Below are 16493 nucleotides of genomic sequence, written 5' to 3' on the forward strand. Positions count from 1 at the left end.
GCAGAAATGGGGATGGAGAAGGGCTATGGTGAATGGGGAATTACCGGTCCATCCAACCTTGGAATGGACCGGTTATTACTCCATTCACCATGCCGGTATTCCATGGAGTAAATAGCTCCATGGTTGCCAACCATGGAGCTATTTACTCCATGGTGTAGTCCTAACTCGGAATGAGGGCCATTGAGTTGTCATATACATTCTTGATCGTAATCATGGCTGTTCAATAACACTATGCTGCCTCCTTTATCCGCAGATCTTATTGTTAGTGATTCACCTCCATATAAATCTCTGATCAATTTGAATTTGTGAGGTTTCATGTTGCAATTCTTAGAGTGACCATACTTGATCTTCTCTTGGTCTCTTGTGACCTGCTTTTGAAATATATCAACAGATGGTACACTAATAGGAGGAATGAAGTTACTTTTTCCCTTGAATTCTTTAAGGTCTAGGGGATCATCGTCAGGTCGATTGTCTTGTTCTAACTCACTGAAGAACACTTTCAGCTACATTTTGCGGATCAATTTATACAGTTCAATCTTTGATTCAAAGAGAGGGCTGTTATGTGTAGGAACGAAGCTGAGTCCTTGGATCTCTTTAGGTGTAAGGGCTCTGGAAGACAAATTGATTACTATGTTTTCTTTTGTTGTAGTCTTGTGTTTGGTCTTCCCTTTTGTTTTTCTTTGCCCCCTTCTTGTTCTCTTCTTCCTCTGTCTAAAAAAGGAATCCTATTATTTCTTAATGCTTCAGTGGTGTCTGTTGTTCCTGAGGTACTTGCAGTTGATTCTTCTTCCTTTCTGTATCTGTCCCTGAGCTTGATGTTTCGCTTCTGTTATTTGTCTTAGGTTTCCTCAGTGGGGGTCCGTATTTATCCATCCAACTGTATACCTCGTCTTTCAAGTAATCATACGTGTCTCGTTTGAATTTTATGATCTTTTTGGTTTCCAACTCTGTTTTATATTCAGATAGTTTCAGATTAATGTCTTCTAAGATGGCGTCTACTTCTTCCCTGTTTAGAGTGGCAACTAATTATTTTTCTATCTCCTTGATTTCTTGTCCTAGATCTTTAAGATTGCTGGTCAATTCTTGTATAGTTAATAGAATAAGATCCAAAGAGCACTTATTGAGTATGGCCTCCCATCTTTTCACGAACTCTTTACTTTCCTTACACAAAGTAGGTCTAAATTGTATGCAGAGACCCGTGGGAATTCTTTGGTTCTTATGATATCTGCCCAACGTGATTGCATGTAATTTGCGGTTGATTTCCTTGCAAATTAAGTATTCCAATTGTTTTATTTGGCGTGTTGGATCTTCCTTATTAGTGCTGGTCGTGTTAAATCTAGTGTCTTTAATGGGACCAAGTATTTTATCGCCCTCTTTTGGCTGTGAAGCCTAATGTTTCAGCTTTATTTGTGGTTAAGCCTTCTATGTCAGCCAATGACATGATTGATTGTGAGATCTGTATTAAATATTCAATCTGTGTACCTCCACCTTGGGTCATGCCAAGATAAAATACAAGAACAGAAGGATGAAGGTGGGCACTAGGTAGTTTCTCGGTTCGTTAGTAGATCTGTGATAGATTATGCTAGTTAGTGAGATTTTTTAGCCTGGGGCTACCAGTTGTGAAAAAGGTCCCATGGCATGGGGACCAATTAGTCTATAAGCAAAGAAAAAATGGAGTGAATCCACCCTATTAGAACTGGTGCTCTCAGTTGGCCCTAAACATGGCTGCAAATTTGAATTCTATTTATTCTAAGCGTACATCTAAGTTCAAATGATGGGTATTCACAACAACTCATGTGGATAGTTTTCTTAAAAGAAATGTTTTATTCACATCTCTTAATGAATCCCTATAACCAATATTTTAACTTCATATTTAGTGAGGCCAAGCAGAAAATACTGCCTAGAATTTCTTGTACAATTGCTAATGCATTTCGGTTACAAATACCTTCATCAGGGCCGTGCAATAATTTTCAGATGCCCAACAATATGCTGTGTTTAGCAATATAAGTAACACATCGTAAACCCAATAATTCAACAGTGATTTGCATCTCAATAGTACATGAACTGACTGAAAGGTACACTTTCCCTTAGGGATTTCAGATGGAAACTTCAAAAATTCAGGAGGGAATTACTATCAGTAACTTTATCGATGGCCTGAGTGCCTTCAACACAGTTAATGGAAATGTCTAGAAAAGAGATAACCAAATGACTGCTGGTAAGAGTAAAATGTAGTTGCGGGTCAAGATCAGTAAGCCATTGGGGAAAACATGGGATCTTTTCTTGTGCTGCTATTCAAATGATGCAGATTTCATCTGTGTAACCTTTGTATACTTTTATATGGCGTTGAAACTGAGTGTCAATTGCGTATATTTGTTGTTCTTCAAAATATTCGACATATAAGTTGGCTAAATTGGGAGCTACTGTCGGGCCCATGGCTGTCTCTTCAATCTGTTGATGCAACGTATCTTCTATGTGAAAAATAATCCTAATGTGAGCTCTTTACACCATATGATGAGCTCTCTATGCTCAGGTTGTAAAAAACCAAAGTGAAGTTCTAGATGTTCACCTACTATGTCCAAGATCTTATGTTGTGGGTCATTGGTGTATGTGGACTCTATGCCCATGCTCCTCAAGACCTCTCTGTCTGGATCTGGAACATTGTGATGATACGGTTAGTGTCTTTAGTATCAGATTTCCTTTCTGGTATATTTTGCTTCTGGAAAAAAGTCATCATATTGTGAGAAGGGGTTCAAGGCTGGAACTATTACCTGACACAATTGGCCATCCTGGCGGGGAGGGAATACAAAATGGGTACTCTGGTGTTTGGAGTGAGGAAATCTGGCTCTTGTTTGGAAATAATAACACATGTCACGGCTGTATTAACCTTAATGGAGATCGCTTTCTCCAACTCTGTTGTGGGGTACACTCTAATACGAATGCTGTGGTGGACATCTGACAGTTGACGTAGGCATTCAGAAATATAAGCCGATGTATTCATTACCACGATTGCCCACTGTTGCCTGGCACTTTTATTGCAATATCAGGGTTTTTCTTTTTTGTTGATATTTACACAACAAAATCGAAATCAAAACAACCAAACTTGCCCCGGCCACCCTGCCCTCCGACGTACATTAACTCCACCCCTAGATTTGACTTCACTCCTGTCACCATTGCTGAAACTGCAAAAATCATCAAGGGACTGACGCCATCCAGATGCCAAGGTGACTTCTGTCCAGCATCACTCATCAAAGACTGTGAAGATAAGCTTGCCCCATTCATCACAACCTTCATTAACAGTTCCTTTGCCACAAACATCCTCCTCCTAGACCTCTCTGCAGCGTTTGATTTAGTCCACCACAATATTCTCTGCCAACACCTGGCCTTGGCAGCCCACTTCTCGCCCAACGCCATCAACTGGATTAAATCTTTCCTGACCGACTGCACCATGAGAGTCTTCTCTAGCACTGCAGCAGCCCTCCCGGTCCCAGTTACATGCAGAGTCCCCCAAGGACCCTGCGTCTCTCCTATAGTCTACAACTTGTTCACCAAGCCACGTTTCGACCTCCCTGATAAATTGGGCGTCACATATACCAACTACACGGACGGCACACAAATACTCCTACCTATCACAGGAAACCATGACATTGACACCAAAGTACTGAACAAAATTTACCTTACCATCCAAGCCTGGATGGCACAACATGAAATGTCTCAATGATGGAAAACCAAGCTACTCATCATTGGCAACCTCCCTAGGCTACACTCACTTCATCAATCCCACAAATCATTTAACATTGACGGGAACATCATCCCAGTCGCTACGGAGGTAAAAACACTCGGAGTCTACCTGGACTCTTCTTTGTCACTAACAAAACAAGTCAACGCGATTGCATCAGCAGCAGCCTGCACCTCGAAACACATTATCGCTAGCAGACCCTTCCTAACTACCAACAATTGTATCACTTTGGCTACAGCACTGATCCTCTCAAGAATTGACTACTCTAACTCCCTTCCTGTCGGCACTAATGCACAACACATTAGGAAGTTACAAAGAATTCAAAACCATGCAATTAGAGCCGCCCTCAACTTCCCCAAAAGGGAACCTATGACTTCAGCCAGGCGCAATCTCCATTGGCTAGCAGTGCGAGATCGTATCAAATTCAAAGCCCTATCGCTAACACACAAATGCCTTTCCAATAGCGCCCCGATCTACCTGTCCAGCCTAACCTCCAGAGCCCAATCCAACAGACCCACTTGCTCAGCATACTCACACCTCCTCACCATCCCGAGGTTCAAATGTCAAAAAGCCGCAGGTTGCAGCTTCCCGCTGATCGCAGCCAAACATAGGAATTCCATGCCTTTGGCATTAAGAGCGGACCCCTCGCTTTGGTCCTTCTGCAAAAGCCTCAAAACCTGCCTCTTTACCCAAGACTTCTAATAACTTGTCAGACTCGTATCTATTTAACTTGATGTCCACTGCAACATATGTAAGATTTGTAGACTGTTAGTAATGTTTTGCAATATCACTGTATGCAGTTTAATACCTATGTAAGCTATGAGTAACGTTTTGCAATCCATCACTACTGCAAACAACCATTGTAACCATCTTCCTAAGAAAAAGCGCCTAGATGCCTGAGGATTTGGTGTGCTATACAAATGTTCAAATAAATAAATAAATAAATAAATACATTTTGAAAGGGTGTCTTAAATTCTGTTCTAATAGTGTGAGATCAGCCATCACATGTTTTTCAAACACCTTTAATTCGGCTGACATACAGGCGTAAGGGGGCATGAATGTGGAAGGAGTACGTAAATCAGTCATATTTTCAGATTCATAAGGGTTGCCATTCACCTGAAAGTACTTGCAACCTAATCTTTCGAATGAAGTGTTGAAATTCAATTTGAAAAATTAAGGGATTGTGTGAATGAGTGATGGCAAACCCCAGCCCTTTATCTAAGACTTGGTTTTCACCTTGAGTGAGCGTATAACTAGACAAGTTGACTACCAATGTTGTCCACTTCTCGTGGTTCTCGGCTTCACAGTTTCCCATTGTTGACCTCGTCGCCGTCCTCTGCCTAACAAAGGACGGGATTGGCCCTGTCCTCGTAGAATACCACCTTTCTGACCTCCATTACTCTTAGTTTGATTGTGCTCTGTGGAAGTATCTTGACTCTCTTCCAAAGGACCATCTGTTAGCTCATCACTACTCGAACTGTATGATGTACTTCTAAGTGTACTCGTCAGCGTCTCTCGCCAATTTGTCAATGAAATCTGTGGTGTCTCTAATATGATGTGTATTGTTGACACCTAACGGTTGCAATGTCTCTTCAATATATATATGCAAATCTCCTCAAGGAAATAATAATGTTGGGCTACTATTGGTCCTCCAGGAGGGTTCTGGTCATTTGTATGAATCTTTGTGAAAGAGCAATAGAGAGGAGTTGTTGGATGTTGTATTGTTTGTTCACTTGTCCATCAATATGCACCCGCTTCCTTTGCAATGGGGTCTGACAGCCAGGATGGATAGGAGAACAGCATGGATGCAGTGGTCCTCGTATGTTGCTGCCAGTGAGAAGTGGGGTGGGAGCGCAGCATGCCTTCTCTTTTGCAGTCCTGGCTGCCACTGTGGCCACTCTGCATGCCTGCCAAATGGTGTTGCTAACTGGGCATATGTTGCCAATGTCTGCCATGTAATATAGCTGAGCACTTGACAGCAACAAATGCCATGTGGTGGAGGTGATGGCAGTACCTGGTAAACAGTGTGATTACCTGTGTACTCTATAGAAACACCTGGCAATAATGCAAGTACCTGGTCATGGTTGGAAATGACAGTACTGGTTGGAAAATGGTGTTAGTACCTCTGAATATAATGCAACTATATAGCAAATGGTGTGGGCTCTGGGGCTTATGATGGCAATACCTTGAGCATGTCAGTATTTGGGGATGTGATGCAATACCTGGCATATGGCACAGGCTGTGGGATAGCACCCGGCCGTACGGTTCGAAGGTTAATATTATGCAACAGAAAACTGTGTTGAGACCTATCTGGAGTTACTGGACATGAATTCAAATAAACCAAATGAAACAGCCTGTTCTATAGAACTGTGGTCATCAATACTTCCCTCTTTCCTTTTGACACCCATATTTCTGGACTTTCTTTCTCGGGTGTGGTAGATTTCTGCTTGGCTTTCATTGATGATGTTGGGATATTGTTCTTCAACTTCCGAAATACCAACACCACCAGTAGTGTCTTCGAGATATGGGACAGGGGCCAAGGCTCTTCAGTGTGCTTTGCAGGAGGTTCTAGAGTTGAGTATAACCACCTTCTCTCCCCTTGCTCTCCTACTCCATGTTGCTACCTTTCTCCTCCACCCCCCTCTCTCTTTCTCTCTCTCTCTCCCTCTCTCTCTCTCTCTCTCCCTCTCTGTCTCTCTCTCTGTCTCTCTCTCTCTCCCTCTCTCTCCTTATCTCCTGGTTAACATCTTCTACTCTCTTTCCCCCTGGCTTGCCTTCCACCTGCATTGCTCCTCCTCTTCGTGTCTCTCTTTAGAGGTTCTTTGCTTCTCTGCCTCTAATGTACACATTAGTTCAGTCACCTCCTCCAGAATCCTGTCTACTTGTGGTGATGCCTCCTGCAACTCACTGGCTCCTCTCCTTCTCCTCCTGTCCTCCTCTCTCTAGTTGTGCTCTCCTCCTGTTCATTGGCTTCTTCTTTAACTCCTCTTATCTTTAGTTTTTCTCTCCTTCTCCCCACACTGCTTCCTTCTTTCTCCTTCACCACCTCTCTACCACTTTCCCACTAAACATTACCCCCACACTGCCTCTCTCCTCCCACCTCCGTCTCTTGACTTCCTCACTCGACCTTTATTCCAGTCCCCTTTTAGTCATGGGATTGTAAGTGTGTCACAAATGGCACGTGTTTGCCAATGGTGAGCTGTGATTGGTGCTCGCTATAGGGAACTACAACGTTTGGTTTTAGGGCTCCCTTAAGTGTTGCCTTTTCCTTGTGTATTGTGACGGCCTTTTGCCTTGCCAGAGTGATGTCTTCTTCGCTGATCTGATCTCAGTGCACCCTGATCACATGGGAAAGTGTACCCCTAATCTTAAATGTCCATATTGCTGATGCCTGTCCCAGTGCTGTCTTATTTTATGACATGAAAGATGATGTGATCAGAGTGTACTTAAGGGGGTCTGAGTCAGTGGCACACTAACTGGGGGGAAGGGGTGGCAGCTGCCCCTGCACAGGGTCCTCTGTGGAAAGAATCAGGGCATTTTGGATTAGTTCTGAACTTTTTTGCTAGCTGCTGCCTCTCCGTTGGGCCATCAGGAGAGCTCTGCGTTGGTAGAATGTGCCCCGTTTGCCCCGTCTTCTGTCCTCCTGGTTGGGGAGGGGGTCACCAGGACACTCAAGAATTTGGGATTATCTAGACCTGCCCGATTCCTTTCTTTGGACACAAACCACATGAAAGGGAGACGGGCACCATGATCTGATTTATGTAAACCTTGCTTGGGAATGGGACACTACTGGCATATATTGTTGAGACAGGCTCATGGTTTTTCTATGGGGACTGCCAACATCAACTCATGTTGCTAAATGCTCCGCTGTACTGTTTGTGACCTTGCATTTGCTGCCCTGCAGAACAGAGTGTAAAGTTTGTGGATTGTTACCCAATATTTTTTAAATGTGTGCTGCAAAATGTGTGATTTAAACCCATTATTTTAAAGTATTTCTAATGCGAAGAACAGCACAAATCCTTACTGGATTAGTTCCGGCACGCTTGCTTGGACAATTCAGGGTAACCCTTATATACCCCTCCAGCAGCCACTGCTGCTCTACAATGTAGTGGTGTTGTCGGAGCGGGGCATAGAAGGCCAAGAAGATGGTTTGTTCGATGCCGCTCTCTTATTTGACCACACATTGGGCGATCCCGCTTCTCCCATAAAAAAGCAGGACTTTTTCCGTAGTTTGCTGCAAACCCCACCCCACCGCGCCCATCCACCACCGCCACTCACATCACGATGGATACTCCCCTCGTCTGTTTCCTTAATGAGGGCTTTCAACTTCCCTGGTTTTCAGTAACGTTGGATTCTGCTCAGAGTCCTGGGCCTCATTCCCTCATCTCTGTGGGATGTGATGCTTTGTTAGGTGGCTCTCTAATCCTTGATCTCTGTAGTGTCGCACTTCTATCAAAGTGTGATCTATTTTCCAGATTTTGTCAAGGTATCATGGCACTTTCCACTCCTGTAACTCCTCGTGTCCCCACAGGGCTAACATTGTGAAAGTCACAGCGACGGCAAAGGATCTGCATCAGTCTTCGGGGGCCGGCGCAGTCCCCCACAGCAGCATTTCTGACATCAAGGAACACATTGACATCGTAAAGAGGAGCCTCCAGAGCCTGGCCAAGAACCCGGTGAGTCTAGAGCTGGGCAGCGGCGTAAGGCAATGAGCCGATGGCACTCTGCTGAACCTACAAGAAAGAACCAATCAGTGGCATTTATGGGTCTTGAGCTCCTATCACGATCTGGTTTTCATGTAACTGTCTCCGCCTCATTCCTGAGTCTCCCAACGACATGTGTGCTCCACAAGGGTAGGCCTCTTTCTGCATTAATGGCTCTCTAACACGCAAGCCCAGTTTCCAAACACAAGTGATGAGAGATTTCCCAGAACTTCTTCCTGAGAGTCCTGACACCTCCGAGACCAGAAGCATGCAAGTGGTCTGCGTGAATTGGACACACAATGGCTTTCCTCTTAACCTTCTAGTATCAAGAAACAACCTGTGCAATTCGAGCCCCATAAAAGGTTGCCTTCTTGGATTTACTGTGGCAAAACATTGGCCCTCATTATGAGTGTGCCGGTCTGGGAAAAAATGCCGGTAAAGCAGCTGGTAATTCGGGATCGAGGATTTTTCCCGGACCGGTACACTCTAACTTTGCCGGTAGGTTCAGTGAACTACCGGCAGGCCTAATCTGCCAGGAGTACTGGCCTTTACCCGCAAAGAATTGCCCCTATCACCGGAAATTGGTCAAAACAGCTAGGAACCCCCTTTTACCCCATAGCTTCTCCTAACCAAACAGTGACATATGCATGAAGCCGTGTGAGCCCCTTGCACTCCCGGCTGTTTCCCCTCCTCTGCAGACAAAATAAATTAAACATTTGCACTGTGGAGGCTGAGAAACTTCATCCAAGCTATTTCGTTGTCATTTAGAGTGATGACCTCAGATGGTTGAGGTTTAGATGTGATCCTTCTGGCATCCTAGCACTGCAACCTAGCACCAGGAGATCCCAGTATCCTTACCACTGCACTGACCTATCAGGGGAATCCAGTAACACTCACACAAATCCCCTCGCCCTAGCCCACAAACTCACCTGTGTGCCCTTGTGAGCATAGAGCCCTCAGCTATGCACTAAAGTCCCATAACAGAGCCATTATAAGCAATCATTACAAGGGCTCCGCAGCTCACCACTTGTTTTGTACTACAAGACTAGAACACTCATTAGCCCTAGCCAGCATGTTCAATGGTGAGAGCTCATGAGAGTAGTAGTCCCAAACAACTGGAGAACCACAGGTTGCAGACCCCTGTATTCGCCCATTTGTAAACCTACGAGGCGCCCAATGCAACCCAACCACTGTATAGTCAGAACCTTTTCTCAGCTCAATTACAGAACCATCATGAGTATCTTGGAACCCAAACACCAGGCCGATAGGATGGTACTCGAGTGCAACCATAAGACATCTTAAGTGCCATGTAGGCCAAACCATAATGACTGTATTGAAGTCCAAACACGTATGCTAGGTGCGGGCCTGCTGTCGGTTCAGTTTCATCGGGAAGGCCTCATAATGAAATCATGTACTCTCCAGGAAGGCGCACAGATTATCTGTGCCATCAAGGCATAGACTAGGCCAAATACCTGAAGCACTGGGCCTTGAGACCAGATTGCCATCCTTGACCTTGAGACACAGGCTGAACTCAAGCCATAGCACATACCGTTCCAGCCATGCCATATCAGATCTAGCACAGAGCCGTAGCCTCAGCCCTGTCTACTTATTTCCCTGCCATTCTGAGTGTAGTCTGCTCGCCCCTCATTGTCGTCTATGAATAGGATATGAAATGATGTGATACACAAGTTTGTCATGAAGGTTGGAACTCTGTTGGGTCTTTCTTAAATCCGGGATCACTACTGTATCTGCAGCCACCCCATCTTCAGAAGATTGTGACCCCGCGCCAGCACCAAACACTGGGAGCTTTTGTCCCTGTGCCCTGCTCAGGGTGCCATCAGCCAGTCTACAGCCTTGCTAGGTTCCACCATTGAGGTGACAGAACACTCTTTAGATCTGTTGCTCTAAGTTTGTTTATCACCTAAATAGTTGCCCCTTAAACTTTGCCCATTTCCAAACTGCATGTACTTCATGTTAATTCTAGGTTGGATTTGTTTTCATACAGGCACATGGCCACCGACTGATGTGTCCAGCAGCTCCAGCGATGCCTGCCTGTGTCTCCAGTGGCAGCTTTCTCCTGTTCCTCCTGATTCAGACCATATGTACAATGTGTTACCTTGCGTACAGGTCAGTGAACTATACACAGCGCTTGAGGCCTAGTCGGGACAGTGCCGCATCTGTGGAATGTAGGTTGCTATGCAGATTTTATAAGAGCATGTTTTGCAAAAGTTATTCTGTTGAAGGCTGGTCAACCTCCTCCAGCTCGACCTTCAAGACGTACAATGGGCCTGATCTGAAGGCCATTTCCTTTTGATCTTTTGTGAGCAAAGGTTGTCCACCTTTACTATTGTTTGGTTTTGTAAACCCTTCCTTGATCCTACTTCATTACTTTTTCTGGGTTAGAATCCCTTTCTGCCCCCTCCTCGTATCTCCCATTTGCCCCTCTGTTATTCACTGCAATCTATTGCCTCATACCCACTGAGCTACAATATATATATATTATTTTTTTTAATCAACTTAATTTCTGCAGATTTAACTCCATTACAAAAAGATGGAGAGGAGCTCCTAGACTTAAATCTAAAATAATGGCCACCTCCTGTGCTGGAAATATTGGATATATGGTCACTATATGTGGCCCGGATTCGTTACTAGGTAGGCAAGGCCCAAAGAGTTTCTGGGGGATTGTGAATCATTCGCTATTACAGAGCTTTCTATTCAGGTGATACTGGGAAGAGCGCATCTGAAATAGCGGATGGACCTTCACTAACTTAATGAGGTGCTGGGCGATATCTTGGGTAGCTTTTTGACAGGCCAGGAAATGCAGCTAGCCATGAGGCATTGCCTGTCTGTAAAGTGTCAGGAGAGGATGGGATACCGGTCGAGATATTTAGGCAAATTTGGCTGTTTGAAATTGTAGTTTGTTGATTGCTACAGGATGATAGAACAGGAAAGCCTATCCTTGAGACTTGGCATTATTAAAAAAACAGTGGTGTTTCCCAAGAAAGGCAATGACTCCACCTAGCACTCTTTGTATCGGGCAGTTGCATTTTTGAATGCTGGTGGAAAGATTGCTGTGAAAGCCTTGCTGGTCATCTTTCAGCATGTGACATTGGATTGAATTATCACAAACAATATGGCTTTATCCAATGGGGATAGAGATGCCTGAGCACATTTATTGATTAATATTGCAGAATCAATGTCTCAGCTGGCCCAAGTCTTTCTAAATGCTGAAAAAGCTTTCGACCGAGTCAGTTGGAACTTTATTGGACAAGTGTTAGCAAAGGTCAACATTCAAATGGGGTTCCTTAATTCTGTGTCTGGCCTATACAAATATGTGACGACCAAGGTTGGTATGTATACGGTATGTTTTCTCTGAACTTCATTTTTAATAGGGGTACTCTGCCCGCTCTCTCCTCTTTTGGTTTCATTGTATCTTGAACCATTTGCTAACAAGATCAAACAAAAAACCCACATAATTCAATGAATGGAAGTATCTGGGGTGGAGGTTAACTTATCAGTATTTATTGTCAATGCTCTGTTTGTCAGTGGCAACCTAAAATGAGCAATTTGTTGTAACCTAGTGCCTATGTGTTGTAGTTTGTTTGATCTGTGTGATGTCTGAGTGAGTGTGGGGCCTCGTGTTATGGTGAGGTGGAGCCTGGAGTGTTGGAGGCTTGAGAGTTCCACAGAGTGACGGTTGGGACTTGGAGAATGGCAGGGAACCAGGACAGATGCGTGTGACCTTCTCTCCTGCCCTTCATGACTGCATCTATGTAACTAAGTGAATAAAGCATCTTCTGTTTGTACTTACATGGGTCAGCCTGGTTCCTGCTCCAGCCTGGTTCCATGCTCCATTTAGGATGTAACTCATCCCTTTCTTAGAAAGATGTATATTTTAAATGCGTATTTGTGTGTAGAGTATAAGTGTTGTGTGGACAGTGATTTTGGAGTTTGCGTTTGTGAGCTATATGTGTAGTAGTCCTGAGTGTATGTGACGCATAGGGTGCGCACATGAGGTAGTATGTTATGGAGTAATTGTGTACGCGTGTGATGTAGCACGTTTGTGGTTGTGTACGTGTGGGCTGTAGCACGTGTTTGGAGTTGCATGCATGTTTGGTGGGGTGGCTTTCACACGCTGGCCAGATGTGTTTGCCGTAGTATTGTAAAACCTTTGTAGGAACCCCACATTATTTATTGGGTTGGACACTTTAGAAGGAGTGTTCCAGTGAGGTCAGCGCTTAGAGTAGCGTAGTTGTTTGGACACTTAGAGATGGAATGCTTCAATGAGTTTAAGCCTTTGAGTAGGGGAGTTGTGTTGACACCAGCGCAAGGGGCCCATGATGTGGTTTGGAGAAAGTTGAACGTTGTAGTGCGTGGGAGTGTTGGGGCAAGGGGCCCATGGTAGATGTTAGTGCATTGTAGGTAACCGCACATGTTCTCCTGTGTTAGGTTGGTGTCTTTTAGGAGTACGGTTCAGACTCCTAGTAGTTGTTCTGTGGTGCCAGTCGGTGCAGTGTAGGTTGAAGTATTGTAGTTCATCACGCTGTTTGATTTTGTTCATAAATTGCTTTGGAGTGGCACACAGATGTTGAGGCCAGTGTTGTTGCGTGTTTCATGCGGTTGAAGTTATGGTCATTGAGGACCAGGTTGATCCACACACTGGAAAGGTTTTATTGAGTTATATCTATATTGAAATTATCTAATTTGTTTAATTGGGGATTTTAAGACTGCAATACACATTTTTCTACAACATTTTCCACCTTTTTGTGTGCATCTTTTTTGTTTTGCAAATTTGAGTTTTTTCATTGCACTACAGTTTTCATTCTTGTGGTGTTTTTTTGACAGTTTTGCATTGTTTCTTTACTGTGCATAGCCCACACACCACACTCTTCCTTTTTGTGGTTGTGTTTTTGTGATTTCTTTTGTGATCTTTGTATTGTGAGTCATTTTACTATACTTTTTCATTTTTTTTCATGTTTTCTTTGGGGAGAAGGGATGAGACATGGTTTGTTAGTGAGTACATGTTTGTGGGTTACTGTTAAGGTCAGTTATATTTGGACCTTTTTGCTTATTTCTTCATGTGTGTTCCTTGTGGATTTTGGATGTAGTGAGATTGCTCACTTTACAGAGACTGGAGTGTCCTGTATTGGGGTGAGGTTGTGCCGGGACGTGGCAGGTCCAGGGTTTGGGTGTGGCAGGCCCTTACAGAAGGGGAAAGGTTTTTTGTACTGATGGGTTTTGTTGGTTAGTGAAGTTTTTGCTCAGAGAGAGCAGGTCGTGCTTGGGGGTGGCAGCCCTAAAGTTCTGGGGGGGGGCAGACCAGGACATAAGGTGTTTCAGTTTCTCAAGGGTACTTCCTTATGCACATGTATAGTGTTCCTGTTTGTTTTATAAGGAGGGGTGTTGTTGTAACCTAGTACCTATGTGTTGTAGTTTGTTTGATCTGTGTGATGTCTGAGTGAGTGCAGGGCCTCATGGAATGGTGAGATGGAGCCTGGAGTGTTGGAGGCTTGGGAGTTCCACAGAGTGACGGTTGGGACTTGGAGTATGGCAGGAAACCACGACAGATGCTTGTGACCTTCTCTCCTACCTTCATGACTGTATCTAGTAACCAAGTAATAAAGCATCTTCTGTTTGTACTTACCTGGGTCAGCCTGGTTCCTGCTCCATGTCATCACTGATCCAGGCACATTTTGAAGGAGGCAAGATACTACACAATGCCAGCAGTGAGGTTGCAAAATAACTCAGCACTTTTGCTGGGTTTTTATTGGGGAGGTACATAGTTAATAATGTTGGACAAAAGGATTATAAGGACAAGTTTCCGGGAATAGACATATAAGACTCCTGTTGGATCAGCAGTGAGAGTATAACTGGGCAAGATCAAGCTTTGATTACTGGATGGAAATGTTTGCCAGTTGTCATGGTCAACTGGATAGAATTCATTAAGATGGATTTAGTTTGAAATTAGGAAATGCATATATACGTCCTGAGGACAGGGAGTCAGTGCCCTCTCGTAATTCTGCAGGAAGTCTTACCCTTCATGAAATTAACCTTATCAGCAACTTAGGATCCGGAAAATTGATCCTTCAATGTATGATTTATTTTTCTCACACAATGTTTTTTCTCTCTGTCTCAATCCATAAAAGCTCTTTGTGTTATGTTGTGAGTGACAGCTTTATCTGATCCACAAAGTAAGCGCACATTTGCAAAAGTAGGTTAGCTTTGAAGAACACACATTGCAAAAGGGCCACTGTGGTCTGAAAGGTTAATGGGCAACTATATTTTGGTACTTTTTGAGAGTCAAATAAAAGGTATCACTACCTATAACAAGCGCACTTTTTATAGAGCACTCATTCCACGAGAGCGGTCACCTTGCAATTCTGAAACGCTTCCAAGATGGAGGCTGGCACACAAGATGGCGACACACTGAGGAAACATCCAACAGGCATTCCCTTGCTTGCAGTCCTATGTTCTTTCATCCCAAGTTATTTTTTTGGATGAGTTTTCGCAAAACGTTTTTTAATGAAACACTCATTGGTATCATACCCAAGACCCCCCCTTCCCTGTTATGTAGTTCCTATTCCCCCCCACCCCCCACCACTTCCATATATGATATATGAGCTCATTGAAACATATACTGGCGATGTAACAAGGTCGTGCCGCTTGAATAAGGGACACACTCATTTGTGTTGGTACACAGTGCTTCAGGATGGATTCCTCCGGCTGCGAAGGGCTGTAATGACAGGTGCTTGTATTCATCTGTTGAATGATAGCCCATTTATTTTTTGACCTCAAAAGGATGGTTTCATTCAATGTAAACAATAGGTACAAGTTTACATTATTGTATTGCCATCTTCCGTGGCGCTGCTTTGATTTTTCTTGTATTGTTCTATCACCCTCGGCCTTGTGCTAGCCTGAATACAGATGGGCGAGGGCCACGCAACCACTGGCACTTTGTGTGACCTTTTCTGCAGACTCACCCTTGCTGCGTCTTTTCTGTCCCTGCAGGAGTAAGAAAGAAGCAAGCTTGAAGAAGTTTTTCTGAAGTCCGAGTTGAGCACACGCACAAAGTCTCAACCTGGAAACCGGATCCTGGACCATCCTTGCAGGCGACCTGAAATACCGATAAGCCAGCGCCTCGATGGAAGGAACAGGCGGTCACTGCAGCGCTTTGCACGTCTTGCTGTGGTGGGGAAGTGCCTTGCCTCTGTACATTACTTCAATAAAATGCCCAGCGTTTTCCCTTGTTGTCCCCTTGAGTTGGGCTCTTACCTTCTTGACTGATGACTGCATGGATTCTACTCTGGGCCTGATTCCCAAAGATTTGCACTGGAGGACATGTAAAGGATCCCACGAGCAGTGCAAATCTATGGCTATGTGTGTACAGCGCTCTGATGCTCCCTAGCCAGCTCTGTGCTTTATAAATCCCTGCATATATACACATATAAATAGCTCCCGATGCCCAGCACTAGAGCTAATCTGAATACACCTGGAGCATCTCTGACATGACCTTGAGCAAAGATGCACCCGGATGGCGGAGTGGCGGATTTGCGAATAAGGTAGAAGGCGGCAGGTGCAAATTGGTGATGTTGCTGATCCTGCGTGTATTCTCTGTGATTGGGGGGGTGCTGCTGCCCCTCCATACTCTAAAGCTGCAGCGCCCTCGCACTTTACTGTGCCCATGATGCCCGAGTAAAGAGTGCAATGCTGATGCCTGGACTGTTCTTGTTCTGAGTGTTTGGGTGAAGCGGACACTGTTGGGGCCTGTGCTTTATTTATTTATTTATTTATTTATTTATTTGGTTTTTATAACGCGCTTAATACCGGAGTGGTTTCTAAGCGCGGATTCGGGATTCGAACCACAAGGAGTTTGTTCGGGAAGCTGTCAGCAGTGAGGGCCCTGCTGTGCATGTTTTATGTATGAGGGAACCAGTATTGCCTCCGGGTTATGTAGTCATTGCATCGAATTAAAAAGCATTGAAAAATTGCCATTGAAAAAAATTGCATCTAAAAAGAAAAAGCATCGAATGCATTTTTTTTAAGGTAAAGGGTTT

The 16493-nt window shown here is 44.2% G+C and overlaps 1 protein-coding gene across 1 annotated transcript in view; it reads left to right on the top strand.

The window, feature by feature from the left end:
• Positions 1–15698, top strand: part of LMAN1L (lectin, mannose binding 1 like) — a 463181-nt gene extending 447483 nt beyond the window's left edge. Inside the window, exons 11-13 of the mRNA XM_069625277.1 lie at positions 8268–8412; positions 10445–10566; positions 15448–15698. Of these exons, the coding sequence (XP_069481378.1) occupies positions 8268–8412; positions 10445–10566; positions 15448–15484 (304 nt within the window). The 3' untranslated portion in view covers positions 15485–15698. The remainder of the gene's footprint in view (positions 1–8267; positions 8413–10444; positions 10567–15447) is intronic.
• The last annotated feature ends 795 nt before the right edge of the window (positions 15699–16493 follow it).

The sequence above is a fragment of the Ambystoma mexicanum genome, chromosome 11 (genome assembly GCF_040938575.1).
Source record: "Ambystoma mexicanum isolate Mex_15411 chromosome 11, UKY_AmexF1_1, whole genome shotgun sequence".
In the NCBI taxonomy this organism is placed as follows: Eukaryota; Metazoa; Chordata; class Amphibia; order Caudata; family Ambystomatidae; genus Ambystoma; species Ambystoma mexicanum.